Here is a 24,210-nt window from a genome sequence, read left to right as displayed (position 1 = left end):
TTGCCTCATCAGGTGAAGAAAGTGGGTTGTAACTGAGACTTGCTCCCTCCTCTCTCTTCATCTCCTTTTTCACCCAACTTTGTTTTACAGTCACGTGAGCTGATGCTGATCCTCTTAAAATTGCGGATTTGTAAGGCGGGGAAATTGCAGACCACAAAGATGATCTGCATCAGGTCTTTATACGCACGTGCTCCTCCAGAGATCCCTGGGTCTGTGGGCCGCTTACCCAACCACATCTCTCAGCCGTCCAAACAGTTTTCAGCTGTACCTGTAGAATAACTGCTGTAGAGCACGAGCAAAACCATGAGGAAAAGAGTTAACTGGCTCGGCTCCAGCGAGGACTGCTGACATCAACAAAAAGGCCTGCACGAGCAAGAAATGCATGATCTAAAGGTTTATTACTTAACAAATTAAATAACATAAAATACATCTGATTATAATAAAGTCTATTATTAACATTATTTAAATACAGTATTTTTCTTAAGTACAAGGGCAGCAATAACATAGTTCAAGTAAATTTTATGATCTGCAAAATGCTTGACAGTGTGGTTAGTTCAATTTCTTTCTAGTTCTGATACAATTAATAACACAAAACACGGTGCATCTTCAGTTCTGGATTTCTATGAAAACAAGATGTGCTTTTTCATCCTGCTCTGAGCTGTGCTGGTAGTTCAACAAGTCAAGACCTGAAAAAAAAAAAAGACATCATGAACTCCTACAGTTGAATACTAGATTAAAACTAGAGTTGTCAATTAATCTCTTCATTGGTCAGTAAAGTATAAAGTCTCCACGTTGAGAATTTAGTAATTATGTAAATTCCTGCTAAAACACACATTAAGTAAAGTATATTCAGCCTGTTATCAGACTGCTTTAGTTTATATATATATGGGTATGTAGTCTAATTCATGGAGTCTACTACAGTAATGTCCAGTGTACATTGTGTATATTTTGCCATTTAAAGCATTGTTAGGCATTAATAAAGTATAATGTAAATTATTAAACAACCACTACCAAAGCGAACACTTTAAAAAGCTTTAACTATTTGCATACTGTTCCTCACCACTGTTATAACCGATCTTTCAATATCTTCAGATCCTGCATAAATTGTCACTTTCATCATTTTCTACACTTTTAAAATAAGGAAAATATATATTTTTTTGCTACCTGGCGGAATTCTCCTTTTACTGTAACGTCAAACCATATTGAAGAATTATTCTACAGTACACGCATCCTGTTGATGGCTTTCCTACATTCCCAGAGTGAAGTTGAATGAGAACACAAAATACAGCGATCAACACCGAACCCTGCAGACTAACAGACGAGAATTACAAGGAAAGGTAACACTGCACGATTTGAATCTGCCTTATTGTTTTGGGGTTCATAATACATACAAAGTCAAAAGGCACACACGAGCAGTTGAAATGTAGTAGTAGTAGTAGTAGTAGTGCAGTTTAAACCTCAGCACTCCAAGCCTTCCACACAAGGATACAGGAAACAGGTGTGTGACCCTTCAAGTGTCAGAGGGCTTTTGTTTGGTATTTATGATAAGCAGTTTACCTTAAAAAGAAAAAAAAACAGCCTAAAGTGCTGCATGAAACTGTCCGTGGGTGTTCATTGACTGCTGGAGCTTTTCCTCTTTGGCTCTTCTACAGTGACAAAGCTGTGGACCAAAGGAACAAGCTTGAATCAAATAATAGTATACAGACGTAGTCCGACAGAGAGTCTCGGCAAGCCGGACCCCGACTGAGTCCGACTTCTGTTTGCCCCGCAAACTCATTAGCTTTAAAACGAGGCTTAGCCACTTGGTAACCATAAGAAAATTCACTTAAAACTCATAAAGTGTCAAACCATCCATTAAAAACAATGGAACAACTACAGCAAATGGAAAGGGCGTTGTGTCCGGCTACGTACAGTCCGTTTCTCCATGAAGTTGGTGAGGAAGTCGTCAATGTCCGTCTTGCCCTCTAGGAACTCCTCGGCAACGACCTCCGACTCCTCCTCCGCTTGGTGAGCTGCGACTTTCAGCCTGGCCTGCAGGGCGCTCAAGCTGCAGCTCTGCCGACGAGACGGGTGAAGCCCAGCCTTTAAACCGCACAACCACGCCTGGAGCTCCCGGAATCGATCGGGGAGCTTCGTAAACCTTCCCTTCTTTTCCCATACTCTCGCTAAGTTTCAAGTTTATTGTCATTACACTCATATACATGGTATATGGTATAACGAAATGCTATTTAGCTAGCTCTCGGACATAAGTAGTACAAAGAGAAAAAAACAACAACAACAACGACAATACAATTGTGTAGCAAAAGAAAGACAGAGACAACAGGCAGTGTGCAAAAAACAACAACAGACGATGTGCAAAAAAAAAAACAACAACAACAGGCAATGTGCAAAACAACAAAAAGGTAACAGGTAAGTTTCCGGACCAACAGAAAGTTACATCTGCTCCACGTGACACATTAATGCGCGTCTGTGTGATCCGATTAAAGAAAAAAACAGGCAACTCCTACTAGCATCATCCTTAGGCGTTACTGGCTTGACTTTTCTCCCACCTCCCAAAAGACAACCACTCATTCCAGGGTCCCTGTCTAGTCCATATAAGAGACCTGCGCACCCCAGCACATTCACGCCTCCCAGCCTTAAGCCCCAAACTGGGCAGGACTTTAATACAGTGCAATGAACAATACGAAGAGCTCCTCAACCCTCCACCAGGAGGGTGTGCTCACACAAGTGCACACACTGAAATGTCAGAGGATCCTTACCTCGCTCAGTTCATGCTGCCTCTGCATCTTTGTCTCAAAGGCAGATTTCAGCTGGTTCAACAGTTCATACTGAAAACAAGAGGCAAGCAGAAGTTAGCGGACCCAGAGTTCCACACTCTGTGGCACAGAGGTCAGGGCGCGGGACTGCAGCTGGGAGGCCTTTAGGCACTGCCCTTGTACACTGGAGCATGGTACTTCACTCAGGTCCCTTCAGTAAAACACCCAGTTACAGAAATGAGGACCAATATATTTCTTGGATAAATGGATCTATTTTAGCCTGATAATAAAGTCAAACTGGGAACTGGAAGAAAGTGCTATGACACAGACTAGTATAAATCGGCTTCAGAAACATCTGTCCTGCACTGTTCCTTCCACGTTCAATTTAAACAACATATTTCACCCAGAAGAATCCAGCCTCCAGGACCGCCCTCATTTTGCAAGCAAAGCCACCACACACACAGAAGAGCAACATTAGATCACTCTCTCTTGCTACATTTCAAGCAGTGAAGCAACAAACCAGCACCCTTTTTCCTCTGGATGTGACAAGTTCCTTCAAACACTTCTACAGAAAAGCAGGTCAATTTACAAAACATCACATGACACAAAACATGATCATTTAGTGGAACACTTACTTTGTACAACATTTCCTGCCTTTTCCCTTCCAACTGTGGCTCCAACTGCAAATTCTTTTCTGTATGAAGAAAACATAAATGGACTCTGAGATCAGAAAGCTCAGCCATGTGCATGCCATCGGCGACATTGCACAGGCTCAGTGATGCTACGTACTTGCCATGTCAATGATATTCTGGACAAGATCGTCCTTGTCCGAAGTGACCTGTTTCAGCTGGGGAAGGCGTATGAAATGCTGCAGCAATAGGTCCTCCTGATCGCTCAGGTCTTTCAGCTGAGCTATGCTACACAGAACAATGGAAAAACAAACAACATTCATTCGAGCTTCAACTGCATTCATTTTGGCCACATCGGTACTCAAATCTGGTATCCTCTTCCATGAAAAAACATATTGCCAACAGATTGATGCCATAACTCTCTCTCTGTAAACTTAACTGGGTGGTTACAAACTACATCTGGAATCATGCAAATCTACAAACCAATAATTAAACTACTTGTATGGAAAGGAACAAGTAATAGGTTTATTCCATGCTGAAAAAAAGAAGAAAGAGAACACAACGTTTCAGCCGTGGAGCCTTCTTCAGGTGTGAGCATGGAATAAACCTATTACTTGTTCCTTTGCAGCCTACGCATGCTGACGCAGCTACCCACCTGAACTACTTGTATGGAAGCCTAGCAATTATTAAGCTTAAGTGTTGCTGTTATTGTTTTTTTTCCATCTCACTAAAGAATTAAAGACTAACAAAACAACCAACCACTCGAGATGATTCCAAACAAGTTGCAATTCCACACTGAAGATTTACCTCAACTCGGTCAACTCTGGAAATGTTTCAGGAATTTCAGGCATCTTGTAAGTGTGGCCATTCAGTCCTGCCTGAAATGCAGCAAATAATTCCAACAGGAAAAGTGTTTTCACCAACAGCTGGTGAAAACACATTGTCGTAACATCTACGCTCCGGGGGGAAAAAGAATACCTGCTGCTCTACATTTCAGAAATTTGTGTTCCAACACATAGAGTGCTTAACCAAACCAGCTAAAATCACAGGTGGCAGAGTCTCCAAACAGACAAGGTGACATTGCACTGATCTGACCTGCGCATGAAGGAATGCCTGTGTCCCAGTACATTAACTGCAGGCTCTCCAGAGGTAGATCATAAATTCTCGAGTGCACAGTCTAGGGCCGGGCAAACGTACATCCTGGCCAAACCAGAGACATAACCTTACAAATGCAGTATGGGTCTTTATGTGTGACTTTCAGAGTCAATGTGGCGGGGGAACGCAGAGCTAGGCTCGGTGAGAGCAGGTCACATGTACGGGACGGACAGGGAAGAGAGAAGTGTCACGACTGAGAGGCACGGGCTGCGGTCTAACGTGAGCCCTGCGGGCATCAGCTACGTGCCCCAGCAGTTCCCAGCTGGCAGCCCCACTGGAGCTCAGCAGGTGTGAGCCTGGCCAGTACCTGGATGGGAGACCTCCTGGGAAAGCTAAGGCTGCTGCTAGAAGAGGTATTGGAGGGGCCAGCAGGGGGTCGCTCACTCCATGGCCTGTGTGGGTCCAGTACAGTGACAGGGACAATATACTGTAAAAAGGTGCAGTCCTTCAGAAAACTGAGGTCCTGACTCTCTGTGGTCAATAAAAACCCCAGGGCATTTCTCGAAAAGAGTAGGGGTGTTACCCCTGGTGTCTTGGCCAAATTTCCCCCTGGCCTTTACCAGTCATGGCCTCCTAATAATCCCCATCTCTGAACTGGCTTCATCACTCTGCTCTCCTCCCGACAGAGCTGGTGTGTGGGGAGTGGACTGGCACACTCTGGATGCTGTCATATCATCCAGGTGGTGGAGGTGGAGGGGATCCCCATTACCTGTGAAGCTCGTTAAGTGGAGCGTCCAGAAAAGCACTACATCAGCATCAGGAACTATGAATTAATAATAATAATAATAATAATAATAATAATAATAATAATAATATTCTTTGCGCACCTGTGAGTCGGCTGTGGGGACGGGCAGGGGCAGGTCGGCGATGAGGCCGTAGGCGGGCGCCGCGGGCCTGGGGGTGCCGAACGCTGGGGGTAGCGCGGGGACAGAGTCCGCGCCCGGCAGCCGAGGGGCGTCCTGGGGAGGGAACGCGGGCATGAAGTGAAAGCCCTGGGGAGGGTAGGGCGCCATTCCGGAGGGCTTGTTGTAGAGGCTGGAACGACGGAGAGAAACGAGCGCTGCGTTACGACAGCGGCGCACTGGGAACACCAGCACCTGCGCTGCGGGAGAACGCAGGGGCGGCTCCCAGACACCCTGCACTCCCACCAGCGAGGAACTGGGTCGCCTAGAACTGAACCCGGAACGCAAAAAAGAAACTAACATGGAAACAAAAATCATTTTGCCATAAACTCTTTGTCTTAAAGTGACAAAACGGACCATTTTAATGTGGCTCATAAAAGTGCAGATATACCTGGTTTTTCATATAACTCCTTTGTGCATTCATACATGCTGATTAATATTAATGTTTTTAATTTTTACACCTTAAAGGGAAGATGAGAAGTTTTTTTATTTTTAATTTTCTGAAACACAAGACTAATTTCATCTAATTTAAGATTCACGTCAAAGATATACGATTTCGAAAGGTTATAGACAGATACTTTAATTAAAGACTACAAATATTTTTAAAGATGTAAAGTCTGGATGAATTAATGCAAGTAAAGAAAGTTTTGTGAAAGAAATTACATGTGACCATTACAGGATGTACAGCCCTATCCACAAACCGTACTGTATGTCAAGAGTCTGAAGACATGCAAGATTACAAATGAAATGTATGCTTTATTCCAGCACAGAGGGAATAAGAAAATATAAACCATAACCAAAAACATTAAAAAATAGCACCTTTTAATCAGCCAACCTGGATAAACTAGCATTTATTCTAACGCCTCCTCCAGAACAACTGCCTGAGCTTCATAGCACACCTCATGGGTAAAAATCCAACTATGAAATAAACCCAGAGCTCTTTAGTCACCATGTAAATGAGATAAGTCTAAGAAACATATAAACAAAATGCACCTCTGTAAATTATTGAAGCAATTGTTCAACTGCATGGAAACAGAGCTGGCAATAAGAAAATATTGTGAACAATATCTGGTCTCTAATAAACAACTCTGCCTGTTTTGACGTTTTTTTGTAAAGTTTATAACCTACTATTCAGCTCTTTACCTGCTTCAGTAATTTTGGAATTTTCAAGGAAAGGTTTTCCTTAAAATGTGTACTGTGCTCAGTCAGTTACAAAACAGCAACACGTTCAAAGCGCAAAGGTAAAAAAAGACTCCAGATAAAATAACACCGCACTGATGTCATCCTCAAAGAACCTTCACTCCCTATGTCACTGACAGCACAGCTAGTAACACTTTGACAGCATCATAACAGATCATAAGATTGAAAACTGTTTTTCACTTTATTACTCACAAGGGAAAACTGGCAGAACCAGATGCCAGGGCAGGCGGATTCTTCCAAAACTCATCCAAGAGGCTCTGTATGACTTTACCCAGATCTGAGTGCATTCCAAACTGAGAAAAAAAAGAAAAATAAAACCAAGCAACGTCCACGTGGAGCTGCTGTATGATCTGTTTTGCCAGGGTTGCTGAGTCCTGAGGTTTAATTTTCACCAAATCGCTAAATTAAAATCCTGCAACCTGGCAAGTCTGGGTGTTTTCAACATCATCTGTGTGCCTCTTCCATGAAAACCGTAAATCTATTTCTAAACCTAATGGCTATGTACTGCAAAACATAAGTAGATTATCCGTTAAAAAAAATATATCTTGTAGCGCCCTCGCCCGGTGGTGAGGAGGAAGCGCACCTAGGCACTCAGGGTACCGCGAAGCAGGCTGGGAGTTGTAGCCGGGGGTTAGTCTGGGGGTCAGCAAGATGACCAGCAGCTGACACTGCTTCTGTAAACAGTGTTATATTAGTTTAAGTGTCCTGTGTAGCTTAGTGAGTGTGTAGTCTTCTGTTAACGGGTTACCACCCTAAAGCTGGTCCCCATATATGTGCGTACACACTGTAGTCGATAGAGTTTTTAAAAAGAAAATAAAAGTAGTTTGTTTTTCTATCTTGTCCCCAATTATCCTTTTTACTGCGTGAACTCAAGAAGCCTACAACACATATATACTCCTCATGGCCTTAATATAACAAGCAATAGAACAGACTGATCAAAGCAGACACTCCATATTAAGCCATGCTGTAATCATGTGAAGCAGGGCTCAGGATTCACAGCAGCTCTGATATCGAAGTAATTATCGCTGTACTTACATTGGTTATGAGGGGGCTGGTTACGATTGTGCCATTTTGGCTGTCTACCAGGTGATGCCTCACACAGGGGAAAACACTGACAGTCGGCTTCTCTTGGGGAAACTGGGGTGGAAGCAAACTGCAGAGATACACATTAGCCAACGCTGACGTGGGAAAGACACACAATGACCACAGTTACAGCAAATGAGCTCTTTCTCTGAGGCAATGTTCCCACGAAACGCCATGTTCACAGCTGATATCTCAAGAAAGCTGTGCAGTTCTAGAAGAACCGTTTGCCGAAAGGTACGAACCCACCCCCCCAGACAAATCCCCTGTACAGCCACATCAGAGGTGCCCTGTGTACTTACATGTTAAGGCTGATAGTTGTGTTGTTGACTGTGAAGGGTATTCTGTATTCCACATCTTTCTGGATCTCTGCTAGGCTGTAGGGAGAATTGAATATACCTTCACGTTCAGAAGATAACCAACGGATATTTTAAATATACAGGAAGGCTATTTTAAATGTTAAAAACGGAGATAAAAAAATAACGCAGCGTGTCGTGTTTAGAATTTTGAGGTCTTAACTCATTTTTATTCGGCTGTTTCTCAAGTGCCCCAACCCCTCTTCGAACATTTGTTTTTTTTTCATAATTTCACTTTCACGTGAGAAACGAAAGTCAAAAGCTGTCCACGTCAGTCCGCGGCAAATCACAATTCCTTCACCCCTCATTCACCTTTCGACCAGTTACACAGGATCCGTGTAACGACCGGCCTTTCACCATGCAATGGTCTGACTTTGAAGAAGTGCCACTTTTGAGCATTCGGCCGAGCCAGTCTACTGAGTTCAGGGAATTTCCATATTAACGTCATACTCATCCTATCGCCCAGTACCGGTAAATGTTTTTTTAGCACCGTCATCAACCGCTTACTGCCCTGAGACATCAGCCGGCATGTAAAGTGCCTTTGTTTTTTAGCTTTGCCTCTTAGGGTCACAAACAGCCCAAGACTTTAATCTGGGGCCAGCAGGAAAAAGACGAGACACGTGTGGGAAAAGATGGAAGTACTTACTTGGAGTGGGCAGCTTTGAGCGACTCGATTTGCCTCTGCCTCTGCTGCTGTAAACTGTTCAGAGGTGGAAGCGGTCCAGATCCCTTGGACAAGGGGAAAATCCAGTTCATCCTCCTTTAATCGTGGCAGGAGCTGAACTCGACGGCTACTTAGTCGCTCAACAGTCGAAACTGGAGATACGGCAGGGACTGCGACGGCAAGCCCCGACAACAACAACAACAAAAAGTCAAACCGCACCGGACTTAAACGCACGTCTTGAGCTTGAACATGTCTAAACGCGAGGATGGTCGCTCAATCTACGTCGCCTGCGAAAGCATGTTTCTCAGTTTCGCACTGTCACCCCAGCGCAAAGCCCACTGAAAACCACATACGCTACAAAAAAACAAAAATTAGGAAGAACACTAGCCCCGAGCTTGCAGGCAGTGCTGCGGTTGTGGTGACTGTGCCATACGTCATCACGTGTTTTCCGCAAGGGCTGTTAAAATATTCGACAACACAGTAGAGACCGGTTTGGCGCCACCTTAAATACGCCCCTCTCTTTTTTTTTATCCGGCGTTGAAATGATTATTTTCTAAAATTAAAAAGAAATAATAAGCCTCAAAACCATTTCGACCCCTCTGCCTCCGGGTGGAAAGGTCAGGACGCGCAAGTTGATGACGTCACGGGTTCGCGTGTGGGGTTGTGATGGGAAGTTCGGAGGTGGAGGCTGTATGTCGTTTTCGGTCTTTCTTAAAATAAAACTGTTAAAAAAAGTTAGATTCCAAGCCCCGGTCCTTTCTAATCAAGGTAATTATTTATTATTGGAAAAATGTAGCTTCCATGTGACTAGATGTGACAAGAGGTAAGTTCAAGTTCAGAATAGCCAATTTGCAACTGCTAACACGAGCCCCGCATCGGGGCGAGTACAACTTATAAGGGCTTTCACAAAGCTCAGAGGAGTCTTTTAACATACATATATCACGTGTAGCTGACTCGTCCCCTTCTTTATTCTATATGTTTCTGTTATGAGCCTGCTCACGTAGAAAAGCCGTTCACGTTGTGGTAGCAGGGATCATGGCGTCATGTCAACAACACTACCAGAGACGTACAGTAGCGATGTTGAGTGTTAGCGATTGCGCGTCGTGTGAGCTTCAAGCCATGTAACTTACAGCGCACATAGACACTGGAAATAAAATTGACGACTGAACATAACTGAGAAGGTGCTTGGGTTCGTGAATTATTAGGTTGCAATAACATCGTGTCTCCATTTGAGCGATTGATTTTTGTAGCTGCAGCTGCAGTTTCTTATTTTTGGGCAGTGCGATACTCTCCCCCCCCCTCCCACCCCCACATTTATAAAAACTGACAGGCCTGTGAGTGTGATACTTAGGGGAGAACTGTTAAATACTGGGCTTATCTTATTTTTGGAGTCCTTGCCTTCTAAGTTACAGCATGGAAGAAAGCAGCACAAACCGCATCGTTCAGACACTGTTGAGTCACGGTGCAAAATACATTGACGTCGTTCATGCGTCTTGAAAAGAGATGGGATTTGGAAGATGGGGACTGATGCTTACCGTTCAGCTTCAGCTATCGTCTGTGGGTAATTCAGTATTAGAGACAGCTCCAGCAGACGTGTGTTTTTTGATTGATCACTACCCAACTGATTATCATCCTTGTCGGCAACTTTACTGAATGATCAGTCCTGTGTAAGTGGACTTTTTCAACAAATCAATTCAAATAGTACATATTTATTAAACATGCTTACAAATAACTGTACCTATAGCCCTAAGTATTTTTTGCTTAATTATATTTTACTTCACCTTTGTACTTTTACATCTTTGGGTTTCAGAGATAGTCTATGCAGGCCTTGTTGATTACTCATAGCTGTTTGTGTGACATTTTCTTTTTCTAAAAACAGAAATCAAAAGAGTAGGATTTGCAGAATTCAGTGGTACCATAGACTACTGATAGGTATTATATAGACTCTGGTCATGAAGATTAACCTTGAGCCAGAGACCAATATTTGTGAGTGCATTTGTTGTCTACAATCATTAATTAAAACTTGTCAAATGAATTATACCTCAAATGTTCTTTCCGGCATTGCAGTACTCATTGCATTTGTTTGAATTTTAGGTCAAATAAAAGGAACAGGACCCAAATTTCTATGAAATTGTCCCTACCAGCAAGTTTTGTTGCGTTCGATGCCTTGCATCTAAAAGTGGCATTATGCCAGCAGCAACTGTAGACCATAGCCAAAGAATCTGTGAGGTGTGGGCTTCCAACCTGGATGAGGAGCTGAAGAGAATCCGCCAAGTGATACGCAAATATAACTACATTGCAATGGTAAGCTGATGAATATTATTGCTGTCTTCAAATTTGTCAGTCCTGCAGTGCTCATTTTCAGAAAGACAAAGCTTTTACCAGTCAGAGAGCAAGGTGGTGATCTGTGCCAGGCAGTGTTTCCAGCTTTCCTCCGAAGCTCTATGGCTGGAGAGCAGTGGGGACCAGAAATGACTGTTACATAAAGTATGCATCTGTGAGGTGGTGAAAAGCAGCTAATTAAATGGTTAAAACACAATTTTAAAAAATCTTCTAATTTTCTTAAAAACTACAAGATGAGGTGAGAATAGTGTCATACATTTGTAAATATGTAAGTGGTTTCTGAAGTTTGGAGACCATATTCACAAGATAGGTGGATAACTATACATTTTACAGTATGATCGCTGTGCTGCTCCATCTGGGAAGAATGGTGTAAAGTTTAAATATCTGAGAAGATGGTGATTCCAGACACAACTCCAATAGATGGTAAAACATGCACTTAGTTAAGAATATGTAATATGTAATGGTTTTGAAAAAATGAACCATGTGTGGGGAAAAAAAATAAAATGTTTCTACAAAAGTAAATAAATGAGAAATTTCCAAGTGTTGTGATAAAACTGCACATGGCTGTATACACATGTAAGAAACAGCATAAGTAAAAACGGTTTGGTTACTCTGATAGTGAATATTTAGAGTGACATTTTTCTTGATGATTGAAAGGAGTGAGACTCAAAGCTTCTGTACATCAATATGATGCATTTTAACAATACTTTGCAACAGGGTTTACAAATCCCCAGAGTCCAGAATCCAGCAGGTGCTCTGCGTGTCTGGAAGTTATAAACAGCCCCACACCTGGAAGGTGTGTTAAATCTAATTTAGGCTTAACTAGACCAATTTGTACCTTCTTCACAGCCTTAAACGTTTTTAAGAGATTGAAAACCCTCTGGATTCTGGACCCTGAGGAGCAGAGATGGCAAACCCTGCTTAATAGCAAGGGTATCTTTGTGTTTCATATTGTCATGGGAATATTGAGTGCAGAGTTTCCACAGAAGGCAGCATCACAATCTGATTCTGCCCTACAGTGCAGGTAAGGACTGTTTAATGTACCATGTACGAGAGGACATTGTTACTGTTGATAGACCTCTCCTATGTGTTATTGATGACTCCATCAGGCTTCACTGAGTTAAACACCAATTGAGATATTCTTTCCGGAAGAATTACAGTCCTTCTTTTTAGTCTTTTTCAAATGCTTGGAATATCCGATGGACACTACCCCCTTGGGATTGTTCACGGTACACAGCCTGCCTGAATCTGAGACACCGTCTCGTTGGTGAAACCTTCCATTGAGTCTGTTCTGTGTTTAGTGGACACACTTTTCTAATCGGAAAGCCGTTGAAAATCACTTAACTCATTTGCTTACATCAAATAGCTAATTTGACACTTGGTGCACAATACAGTACACAGTAGTATTCAGTGCTATTCAGACGTATGATTTGAAACATAATGTAAACCTAGCTTTTCTTCGAGTGATTTAGACAAACAAACTAAACACTGTAAATTGTTTAAGTACTAGTTAATGCTTTGGTTATTACTTTTTAAAGTTCTGTTTAAATTAACTTGTTATTTTATGTGTTTCAAAGTATTTTTGTAAAATTATATTTTCTCTGCAAACCTTAATTTTTAAACCAGTGTTGTAATATCAGTATAGGAGACCCATAACCAGTGGAATTGTATTCCAAGTGGCCAGAGCCACGATATTTGTTAAGTTTAAATAAACCATTATGTCTGAAGTAAGAGGATTGCCTGAAGTTCCATTAATCAAAATAGATTAGAAAATTGTAGATAACACCAGAAGGCTTTGGTATAGAATTGATTTTCCTGTGCAGTCGGTCACATGAGATAAACTCTGAGAAGCAGTGTATGGTGTACTGTATTACATAAAGAATCAAAGTCTATGGGTCACACAGCAGCCAAATCTTTTAAAAAAGGGTGCAGGCAAATTGTAATTCTAGTGATTTTCTACAGCAAATATTTTCCCTTGAATCTTTTTTAATTGCACTTTAAAGCTAATTTGCTTAAAACCTTTAATAATGTGAAGATTAACAAATATTACTTAGATAGAACACAGTATAGATTGAAACAAATAAGAAGCAGATAAAACATAGAATAGATAGAAATAGGTGAGAAGCAGAGTCCTGTTTAACAGTGCATGTAGGTTTTCATTTTAGTCAGATAATTCCACGTCCGTACAGTCTTTGTGCAGTGTAGTCCATAAGTATTTGGACAGACATATAATTTTTGTTTTGGCTCTGTGCTCTAGCACATTGGATTTGAAATGAAACAATGACTATGAGGTTAAAGTGCAGAATGTCGGCTTTAATTCGAGGGTATTTCCGTCTATATTGGGTGAACCTTATAGGAATCACAGCCCTTTTTATATATAGTCCCCCCATTTCAGAGGACCAAAAGTAATTGGACACATTAACGTAATCTTAAATAAAATTGCCATGTTTAGTACTTGGTTGCAAATCCTTTGCAATTGATGACTTCCTGGAGTCTGCATCCATAGACATCACCAGACTGACATCTTTCCTGCTGATGCTCTGCCAGGCCTGTAATTCAGCCATTTTCAGTTTTGGGGGCTTTATGCTTTCTTTGTCTTCAGTAAGTGAAATGCTTGCTCAGTGGGGTTCAGTTCAGGTGATTGACTTGGCCAGTCGAGAACATTCCACTTTTTGGCCCTATAAAACTCCATAGTTGCTTTGGTGTATGTTTGGGGTCATTGTCCTGCTGCAAGGTGAAGCGCCGTCCAGTGAGGTTTGAAGCATTTGGTTGTATCTGACCAGATAAGATGCTTCTCTACACTTCAGAATTCATCCTGCTGCTGCCGTCTGCAGTCACATCATCAAGAAAGACAAGTGAGCCAGGTCCACTGGCAGCCACACATGTCCAATCCAGGACACTACCTCCACCATGTTTCACAGATGAGGCGGTATGCTTTGGATCCTGAGCAGTTCCATTTTCTCTCCATACTTTTCTCTTTCCATCACTCTGGTACAGGTTCATCTTCGTCTCATCTGTCCATAAGGCTTTGTCCCAAAACTTGTGGCTTTTTTATGTACTTTTTGGCAAACTGGCCTTTCTTACGAGTGGTTTGCATCCTGTGGTGAACCCTCTGAGGTTATGCTGGTGTACTCTTTATGGTAGTCTTTGGCACGTCTATGCCTGCATCCTGGAGGGTGTTCCTGATCTGTTCAACGGTCGAAAAGGGGTTTTTCTTCACGATTGAAAGTCTTCTTCGGTCATCCACTACTGTGGTCTTCCGTGGTCTGCCAGGTTGTTTGCTATTTTTAAGCTCACCAGTGCATTCTTGCTTCTTAACAATGTACCAAACAGTTGATTTTGACACACCTAATATTTTGGCTATGTCTCTGATTGATTTATTATCATTTTTCAGCCTCATGATGGCCCGCTTTACTGGACCTGACATGTCTTTGGTCCTCATGTTGAGAGACAACAGCAACAGACTCCAGATGCAAATGCACATCTAGAATCAACACAAGACCTTTTGTTAGCTCTCTCGTGCATGAACTAACGATGCAGTGACACACAGCTGGCCAAGAAACAACTGAGCAGCCAATTATCCAATTACTTTTGGTCCCCTGAAATGGGGGGGCTATGTATAAAAAGGGCTGTGATTCCTATAAGGTTCACCTAATATTGACATAAATACCCTCGAATTAAAGCTGACATTCTGCACTGTAACCCCATAGCCATTGTTTCATTTCAAATCCCATGTGCTGGAGTACAGAGCCAAAACAGCAACAATTATGTCACTGTCCAAATACCTATGGACTGCACTGTACATATGTTATAGGTAAGAACGTGAATTTGGGGATTTCACAAGATCCCTGAATATATAAACAGGAGTTTCATGTATTTAGGGGAAAAGTAGGAATTTTGGATATTCACAGTTTTTGCAGTAACATTCACAGCATCTGCCATATAAAGAAGGGCTCCTCAGCTTGCACCCCTTTCAGTCTCATCCGTTGCAGTACTTTGGTATGAGCAGATCCTTAATTGCTGTATTGATCCTGATGATTGTCAATTTAATGATGAAACTGGTTGTAGGACAACTGTGTGGTAGATTGGAGTGGCTGCAGCTGAGAAGCCAGCATATAAAGGTTTTGAGAATAAGCTGATTTATTCCTGTGACTAGAATATATATTCTATATATATTAAAATCTCAAGTATTTTGTCTCGTGGTTCCTGTATAAACACTCACAAAACTTATAATTGCTATACTTGAATGTAGAGTATTGAAAGGACAGTCATTTGACTATTAATGATGATGATGTGTAACCAGCACGCTCTTCTGTTATGTGAAGTTTCAGTCTCAAGTCAATATTGTTGTAAGGGAAAGGAAGTTACAGAAAATTAAGTGAAATCCTGAGGGGAAACTAATAAAAGTAGAGAAGTAATGTATTAAGAGCTTTTTTTTAGATTAAAAAATAAAGTTGCATTTAGAATATCTACAGGATGTTGAGCATTGAATCTTTAGTGCATAAGAAGGTACATTAATAAAACGCTTACACTGGGTGAGTCAGTAGGGGAAGGTTCCGATTTTAAAATTGGAGGGAGAACTCCTGGAGCAACCTGGAAACGGAAAGTTGGATCCATGAGGAATAAACACCAACAGGAGTATTTCCAGTGTGGGAACTACATCAAAATAAAAGTTACCCATTAGTTTAAACACTTGTATTAGGACTGCAATTGTCTGCAATTGTATGAATGTAAGAGACAAAGCAAGTCAGTGAGTGACTTTTTCTGTAATGTTGTGTTGTTAATTCCTTGCAATGTGCTAACAGCAGCATTGTGAACTGTACTGCCAACATTAGCTGGGTTTATACTGTACGCTGTAACAGAACTACCCGTCTTTCCTGTTGGAATCGAGGTTAATGAAATGAGATCTGCTCGTTTCCTCAGAATGTGTGAACGAGCCTTACTCTTATTTCTTGCGGTAATTACTTTTTAACCAAAAGAGCAGAACGGGGTTTGGCTGAAATGTTGTGGACTGGGGAAACAGACCCCCCCATTCTTCAGAATGTGTTACACAGCAAGCTGTGACCCAGTGGCACTGCAGCACATCATTGTCGGTTTTAAGATTTCTTTTGCGTGCGAAAATAAGGTGAATGCGTCTGCACGCAAGTAGCAGTGCATAAAAATGTTGTTTTTTGTCGTTTTCATGAGACATGAGTTACATGGAGATGTGCTGTTTTTCATTGTTTTGTAGGACACAGAGTTTCCAGGCGTAGTGGCGAGGCCGATCGGAGAATTCAGAAGCAATGCAGACTACCAGTACCAGCTACTGCGGTGTAATGTAGATTTGTTAAAGATCATCCAGCTAGGCCTGACTTTCATGAATGAGCAAGGCGAATACCCACCAGGAACATCGACATGGCAGTTCAATTTTAAGTTTAACCTTACGTAAGCGCACAAACGTTCTTTCACCTTTGCAATGTTAGTTGTGAAGACTGCTACTTTTAAGGCTTAATAGTTCTGTTTTTTTCAGTTAATATGATTATTCAAACTGGTGGTACAATTTTGTGTTTTTCTTTGCTTGTTTATTTATTTATTTTTGGTGGGGAGAGAGGTTGAATAGTTACCTGGATTCACTGTTACAGATTAAATCTGGCTAAAATCCTGATTTTGGGCCACTTTGAAGGATGATGTATGGAAATGCTGTTAGTTGTTCCTTTGTAATTACAATTGTAACAGGTATTTAACACGTTTAAATTATTTTGGCTAGCCCAGAGTTTTTACTGTATCAACTGGGGCACAAGTGCTAGGAGAAAAGGAAGTGCATGGGTTTAGAAATCTCAACGTTTTATTACTTTTTATGTTCTTCCAGATAGTGTGTCTGATTCACCAGAGCTCTTTGAGCTTATTAACCTACAGTATTCTTTATTGATATTAGAGATTTATTGTTATAACTAGGAGGTCTATTGAAGCCACTTCAAATCACATTTATGGTTTTGTGAAAAGATGCTGCACATACAGCAATATCACAAGTCTTTCTGATTGAAACCCTTTGTGAATAATTGTTTCATTAAGGGGAATTTATGCCCACTCAGATGAGGATAGCGAACTCTCAGAGGTTAGAAATGTATTTATATTACTTATGAATTGTACTTTTGGATTAATGAATGAGTCTATCCTATATGTGAGAGCTGAATATTTCATTTCAAGTGGGCACATAACATTAGGCATATTCTGTATAGTTGTTGAGTTCTGAGTTAATTCTTTTTTTTTTGAGAACTAGCAAGTTCCAGTTTGTGCCTTAATGATCTTAATACTGAAAGTTGCTTCAGCAACTCAAAATGGCTGATGCAATTTTGTGTGTTCGTCAGCAGTTTAGGAATTAATGATTAGTATAATTTCACTGAAAGGTGTAGTAATAGGTTCAGGTGTTTCCCCAGATGGGATATCATTTGCCTGTATAGTTATGATATATGAGTATAATTGTTCGAAATGTGTTCAAATAATTCAGCTTTTTTAAGACAGCCTTCAATTAAATGCTTGTGTTCTGTGGGTAATACACAGATTAGTATGTTGTGGTGAGGGATATGTTAAGAAGGCATTTTTAAAAGAGGAAAAAAAACTGCATTTCTTTTTCTAGATTTTTTAATATTCGTCTCAATTTCTTTTTTTAGTTTGAGATGCCCAGTTCCAGCTTATTCCCATTATCCTTTGCGCCCGTAAGAGACTAAAAGCAGGTTGGGGTCTTCTGATGTAAGAACTTAGCCAGGTAATCTCATTGGTGGGAGTTACTGATATTGTTTCTCCCTAGTCGTGTATATATGCACCTCAGCCGGGCTGCGATCTCAGTCCTTTGGGAAATCGGTGGAAACAGATTGATACAGTTTATTTACCACACATTGTTCCTCTCATCTCATCCTCAACTGAAGGCTGTCCCACCATCAGGAGGGTAGGGACAGTTTGTAATCCTAAACCCAGTGGCTTGGTCTTCTCAGACTGTTCTAGCTGTTCCAGTTGTCCTTTACAGCCTCGTATTTTAGCCAGCAAGTCTATTTCATAGCTGACGAGTCCAGGCAGTCCAAGTAGGTGTCCCCCTTAGATTTCAAATCACAGCATTTATTAAAGCAAAAGCAAACACTGGCACCCACCTTTGAGTGTTCCTTGGCAGAGTTTTTAAAAATGAGCTAGTGGAAATAAAGTTTTAACTAAACCACGAGGAAGTGAAATTGACCAGTGAGTCTCGTATCCAGTGCCAGAGGTCAGTGTGAGTCTGAGGAGTCCTCACCAGGTGGTTGACCCTCTTCATTCTGAATCAGTGTGAGTGCAGTGTTGTCTCCTGAGTAGTGCTTCATGTATTACTTGTACCTGTAGTGACCTGGGTCTTGTGTACTTGCCTTTTAAGAATTTCATGCTTAATGCGTAAAACTGTATCCTCCTCAACGTTGTGTATCTCGAGACAGGTAGTTCAGGGTCGGTGTTTCTCCCACACAGAGACGCTTCTGCCTTGGGATGCTGTATTTACGTTACAATTAGGTCAAAGTGGCAAAAGTTGTACTTGCTCATGACTGTGAGCTTGAAACATTTAAACCTGATCTCCTGATGCAGAAATACAAATACTGATGATTGTAAGTTTGTAGCCCTGTCCTTGTAAGGTTTGTGAAGGAGAGGTTTGCAGTGAATATATTTTATATTAAATACCTTGCTTTGTATCATCTTTACTGAAGTAACTTCCTTTTCTCCTAGTATTCAGAGCTGTACTTTATTTTGTCTTCTAATTATTATTAACCACGAGTCTTGTAAAGTCAACTGTATAGTAGCCTGTAGCCTGAACTGAAAAGCAGCCATTCTCTTTATAGGCAGACAGAAGACCGCTTTCTTACCCTGTTGTCCTTTACAGTGTGCCAAAATCAGGATAGTGAGCAATTAGAAGTTTAAAGACTTAAGGTTTAGTTACGCCTCTGTCATTTTGTAATTTTACAGAAACTTAGCGATATCAGACTTAGAAAATGATCACTAAAAGAACTTAACATCTCTGAAAGGCTTAGTGTGAGAACCTGTGTAATTTCTAAAATGTGTGCGTTGTAACAGTCTCAATTGTCCACGCTTTGTTTTTCCTCTGCTAGGGAAGACATGTATGCGCAGGACTCCATAGAACTGTTAACAACATCAGGTATCCAGTTTAAAAAGCATGAAGATGAGGGGATTGAAACGCTGTATTTTGCAGAACTGCTTATGACCTCTGGAGTTGTGTTGTGTGAAGGAGTGAAATGGCTTTCTTTCCACAGGTAAGTTTGTGTACTGTACTGCTGCACACAGGTTATAGATATTCGTGTTTAACTGAGCTGGGGAACAGAGGCTGTAACAGAACCAGCTTCCAAGTCACTGCAATGTCAGGTCAGCTTAATTGACAGGGCACTCCAGCGTTCTTAAGCTTTAAATTGCTGAAGTTTTTTTTCATTTTTTAACGTTTTTTGTACAGGTCTTTCAGTGCCTTTCTTCTTCATGGCTACAGAGCCCATTATAACTGGAACAGGACAAGAGCGTTTGATCCTGGTCTTATCTAATAAGGCGTCTGACTTGATGTTAAAGCCTCCAAGCATCACGTGTTCTGCAACTGTCAGTTCTTAATTGTGTATTTTTCCACGTTTCTGTACGGGACCTTAAACTGGCATGAGTCTTTTTTTCTTTACAGATTGTGAAAAGAAAGTATTTCTTGAAAGTTTCGAATTCTGTTAATTGGTCAAAAATGGGTCAGGATCCAAAAAAGATAGCAATTGACATATGATCGATTTCCATTGTTGCAGGTCTTCTGACCATTTTGTACTGAAGAATAGTCTGCAAATGCAGTACAATCTGATTACCAAACCTTTGCAACTCAGTTTATGATTCTGGACCTCAACGATCTATCTCATTAAAATGTTTTGTAAGATCAGACTGAACATCGATGGTCTGTATCATGAATGGAGGCTGGTTTTCTTTTTATGATTTATTTACGTGACAATTATTTTTTTCTACGATGCCACAAAAGGAAGATATTTTATATTACTGTGCATTAAGTTTTAGTCCTAATTTATTTTTTATTTCTCCTGACTTGTGTGAATTATTTCTTATTTTTTGTTATTTGCAGTGGCTATGACTTTGGATACCTTATCAAAATTTTATCCAATGCCAACCTGCCAGAAGAAGAAGTGGACTTCTTTGAGATTCTCCGTTTGTTTTTTCCAATCATTTATGATGTTAAGTACCTCATGAAGAGCTGCAAAAATCTGAAGGTGATTTTTGAGATTTTTCTAAGCAAATGTTTTAGTCTATGGGTGCATTTCTACCCTTCCACAGTGCACATCCTTAACTGCTTACCCCAGTGCCTCAGACATGATGCACTAATGCACTTTCTGCATGGTTTGCCATGTTTTTCTTTCAGTGCTATATATGAATTGTTCCGGTTGTTATTATTTATTGTGCTTGTAATGTAGCGTCTACATTGAGTGGTGTTGTCTGTTGTACTGCGTATGGCACACGAGATCGGCGCGAGTAAGCATTCCAGTGTACATATACATTTGCAATAAAATCCTCTACTCTATGGTGCTCTGCACTTGGAGGGCCCAGAGGATTTCTGGGTTTTGCGTATGTTAAGGCGGGTACAGGGAGCAAACCTCCCGTATATTACAGCTTGCAGTTCAGGGTCTGTCAGGTCGGTGTTGCACTGCCAGGTGTTGGATTTACGTAGAAGGACGTAGTTACTCGGATGTTTGGTTTCAACATCAAAGATATTATTTCCCTGTATCCATTGTAAGATCGTGAAGCTCCGGCTTGGTCTCCTCCACGTCATGTTCACATTTCTTGGGGAACATTGTCTGGGGTGATGCTGCAGTGTCACACCACCATCCGCTGCTTCCTGTTTCTGGAGTGCTGCTCTGTGTTGTTTAGCAATCCTTAGCGACTCCTCTGGGTGTGGTTGGTCCGGCCCCGATGAAAAAGAGTTAATACCAGCTGTCGTCAGTTAGCTCATTTATTCGGTTGATTCCAGTTTCCAGATTTCTTTATTTGCCATGTACAACAAGTGTATTGGAATGTCCACTCGTTCAGCTTTACCCAGTAGCGTTCTTCTAGTATTCTTTCTTTTCTTGAATATTCTTTTAACCGGTGCAGTCTACGTTTGTACCCTTGTGTACAGCCCGACAGTATCTTCTGCTAGGTCCGCTCAGGATTCACTATGACACGAAGGGGATCATGCCCAAAATGACCATGATACCACAGTCCCGTATTTTCTGGAAGAGGCTTTGTGATGACCGCTTGAAGTGTGTCCTGCGAACAAAGCCATGCAGCGTTCGCGCTTTTGTCGTTTTCTTGAATGACTGATTTTGGCAAGTTACCACACAGAGATGTCAGAGGGGGGCGGTGGGAGAAAGGGAATGCCATCAGAGGAGGACGCAGATTTAAAAGGTTTTGCCACAGAGTAGGCGCACACAGTAATTACAGCCAGTTCAGATAATGAGAAAAGATCTGCACAGGATACATTTATATTTCCTCATTTGGGTATTGCATTCACTGCCCCTGGTGGATTCAGCCTGGTGTGGTTACAGTCTCCTGGTCTCTTGGACTCTCGCAGGGAGGCCTGCAGGAAGTAGCTGAACAGCTGGAGCTGGAAAGAATCGGTCCCCAGCACCAGGCTGGTTCGGACTCCCTGCTGACGGGCATGGCCTTCTTCAAAATGCGAGAGGTGAGGGGGAAAAACAGGTCGCGTCTTCTGGTCTCTTCGGCCATCACGAAAGTTCAGTTGGAGTGCAGGAAAGTGTGCGTGTGTGCGTGCTTGCAAACGCAGGTTCACGCGTCTGCGTGTTAGCAGCCGGAGCTGTTATTGCTATTAACACACCGAGTGAGAGTAGATGGGCTGAAGTCCCCTGCTGGCGTGAGGTTCGGGAAACAAAGCCATTCGGCTTGATAGTGCAGCTGGATCAGAAGAGGTTTTCTTTTCGGTGGCTCTTAATCTGGGGTTTTCCTGAACTTCTGTCCTAGATGGTCTGATTCAGTCGATAAATCCCAGACACATAGCTCGTACACCCACTCCACCATCACATCTCAGACAGACGGATGTACCAGGAGCCCAGCAGGGTAAATTCCTCATTGGCTAAACTGAGACTAAGGGCCTGTATTTTTGCACCTTAGTCCCATATTTAAAACTTTAAAACAGTTTTATGGGTCTCATTTTTTTCACCCTCCTTTCCCACCACACACCTCCCCCCTACCAGCTCTGAAAAGAGTCTCTTTCTTCGCCGTTCCAGATGTTCTTTGAGGATCACATCGACGACGCCAAGTACTGCGGCCACTTGTACGGCCTCGGCTCGGGCTCCTCCTACGTTCAGAACGGCACGGGCAACGCCTACGAGGAAGAGGCCAACAAACAGCAGCCGTGACGCGCCTGCGTCTCGCTCCAGCTCCAGAGCCGCGCGGGACGGTTCCTGGATTTTACACACCCGAGGGGTTCGAACAAGGCCTTCATTCTGTCGCTTGGTGTTCTTTCTTCTGTCAATGTGTGCGATCCTCGAGTCCGCTGGCTTGTGGGGAAATTCCCGAGCTGGCAGCGGGGGAGAGGTTGGTGGTCTTCGGCGCAGCTCTCGTGAGAGACTGTGACGTATTGTCGGGGAAAGGCTTCCTGCAGTGATGGCAACCTCAGAAATTCTTCATTTCAGAAATCTATACCGTAGTAATTTGCACTTTAGAAATTGCTCCAGATGACTAATTTTATATATGTATAAAAATAACAGACATTGGTTATTTCATCCTTGTATAATGAAAATTTAATACAAGGATCTATAGTTTGCCCTGCATTCCACATTAAAACATGTTTGTTAATGTGGAGTAAATGGAGATGTCCTTGAGTTACATTTCCCACTTTCATTTTTTATTTTAAGGTAAAAAAAAAAACTCTCAAAGCTGTTTCTTACACAATTCAGCCTTAATACAAAGCTGCATTTTAAATGTCTTTTTTTTTTTTTTTTTTTTTACTTTTTGTGCTATTACATCAGGGTGTTGATTGTTTACCAGCTTCAACACCAAAGATGCCAGCAGTCACTTGGACACTCACTCTTTCTCTTTTAATAAGTAACTGAGTGTGGTTCATTTTTGGCACAGTCCATCGTTCAGAGACACGCGCACAAAGACACCGCTGCATATCATCGATGAGGTCAGTCTCACTGATTTTACCCCACACGTTAAGTTGGCACCAGTTTTACTGTTTGAACTCAATTCGGTCACGATGTAAGCTTGTCACAGATAAAATTATAATTGGGCGGCTGTGAAATTCTGTATCATCTGAATTTCTTTCCGTTTTTAAAAAATGTGACATGTAGGTTTGGTAGTGTTTTACTAAAAAAAAAGCTGATACTTTTACTTGTTAAGGAAACAGTGCTTCTTATCGCAAATCTTAACCAACTCACGCATACCGTTTCCTCGGGATTATTGTTCACCTTTAATGCTGGTTAACCGAAGCACAGAGGTTTGTGCTGTTTTTCTCCCAGTATGGCTTTGCAATATATCTATGTTGCTTAGAAATGCTGATGTGTATCAACAGCATTTGTACAGTCGCTGATAATAGGCTGTTGTTTCATAGTAGCTTAAGGTTGCCTGAAGATGTGAATTGCATGAGTACACTTCATGAATATCCAGAAAAAGTTCATACTGATATGGAGGACCTTGGAAACCATGAGAAATAACATTATTTTTGCTTCTTTTTTTTTTGTTACTGCCGTGTAAATGATCCCTTTTAAAGAGGAGAAAAACAAATTATGCAAGATAAAAGGGTGTTTGTTTTTAAGGCTTTTGTAAATAAAGGCTTCTGAATTTTCTTACATATGGGAAATGTTTTTTAAGTAGCTTTCCATTGCTTGTATGTTTTTTTACACCTGGAAAGGTCTTAGATTAAAAGACGCGAGGATGTTCATTTCCGCTTTAAGCATCTAGTTTGGGAAATGTTAACCTAGTGCACTTCATTTATGCTCAGATTCCTAAAGATTCATCCGTCATAAAAAAATCTAAATCGTACAGTAATACACATAAAACAGGCATTTCAGTTCTGGGAAGGGGTCCAGATTGTGACCACCAGCATGGCAGTGTGGAGCAGCCTTGAGGATTCTGATCTGGTAACTGGAA

The 24,210-nt window shown here is 41.5% G+C and overlaps 2 protein-coding genes across 5 annotated transcripts; one reads left to right on the top strand and one right to left on the bottom strand.

The window, feature by feature from the left end:
- Positions 1–379: 379 nt before the first annotated feature.
- On the bottom strand, positions 380–9,254 carry vps37a (VPS37A subunit of ESCRT-I). The gene is made up of 12 exons (XM_088637110.1): positions 8,725–9,254; positions 8,025–8,099; positions 7,678–7,795; positions 6,835–6,935; positions 5,368–5,575; positions 4,193–4,263; positions 3,546–3,673; positions 3,392–3,450; positions 2,760–2,828; positions 1,912–2,055; positions 1,558–1,660; positions 380–686 (listed from the first exon to the last, which is right to left on the bottom strand). The coding sequence occupies exons 1-11, from the start codon at positions 8,832–8,834 to the stop codon at positions 1,580–1,582; spliced, it is 1,164 nt and encodes a 387-aa protein (XP_088493236.1). The 5' UTR covers positions 8,835–9,254; the 3' UTR covers positions 380–686; positions 1,558–1,579.
- Positions 9,255–9,363: 109 nt separating this feature from the next.
- On the top strand, positions 9,364–23,909 carry cnot7 (CCR4-NOT transcription complex, subunit 7). Of its 4 annotated transcripts, none has more exons than XM_088637434.1 (7): positions 9,364–9,510; positions 10,837–11,046; positions 16,316–16,509; positions 19,185–19,346; positions 20,189–20,333; positions 21,671–21,781; positions 22,344–23,909. In XM_088637434.1, exons 2-7 carry the CDS (start codon positions 10,930–10,932, stop codon positions 22,473–22,475), a joined length of 861 nt encoding a protein of 286 aa, XP_088493560.1. In that variant the 5' UTR covers positions 9,364–9,510; positions 10,837–10,929; the 3' UTR covers positions 22,476–23,909. The 4 variants fall into 4 exon arrangements, with proteins under 4 accessions (XP_088493560.1, XP_088493725.1, XP_088493651.1 ...); XM_088637525.1 differs by having other exon boundaries at positions 9,390–9,565; XM_088637353.1 differs by having other exon boundaries at positions 9,390–10,409.
- Positions 23,910–24,210: the final 301 nt, after the last annotated feature.

Source organism: Lepisosteus platostomus, chromosome 1 (genome assembly GCF_059453375.1).
Source record: "Lepisosteus platostomus isolate fLepPlt1 chromosome 1, fLepPlt1.hap1, whole genome shotgun sequence".
NCBI lineage: Eukaryota > Metazoa > Chordata > Actinopteri > Semionotiformes > Lepisosteidae > Lepisosteus > Lepisosteus platostomus.
The sequence above is the reverse complement of the archived record's forward strand: the minus strand, read 5'-3'. Positions and strand labels throughout refer to the sequence as shown.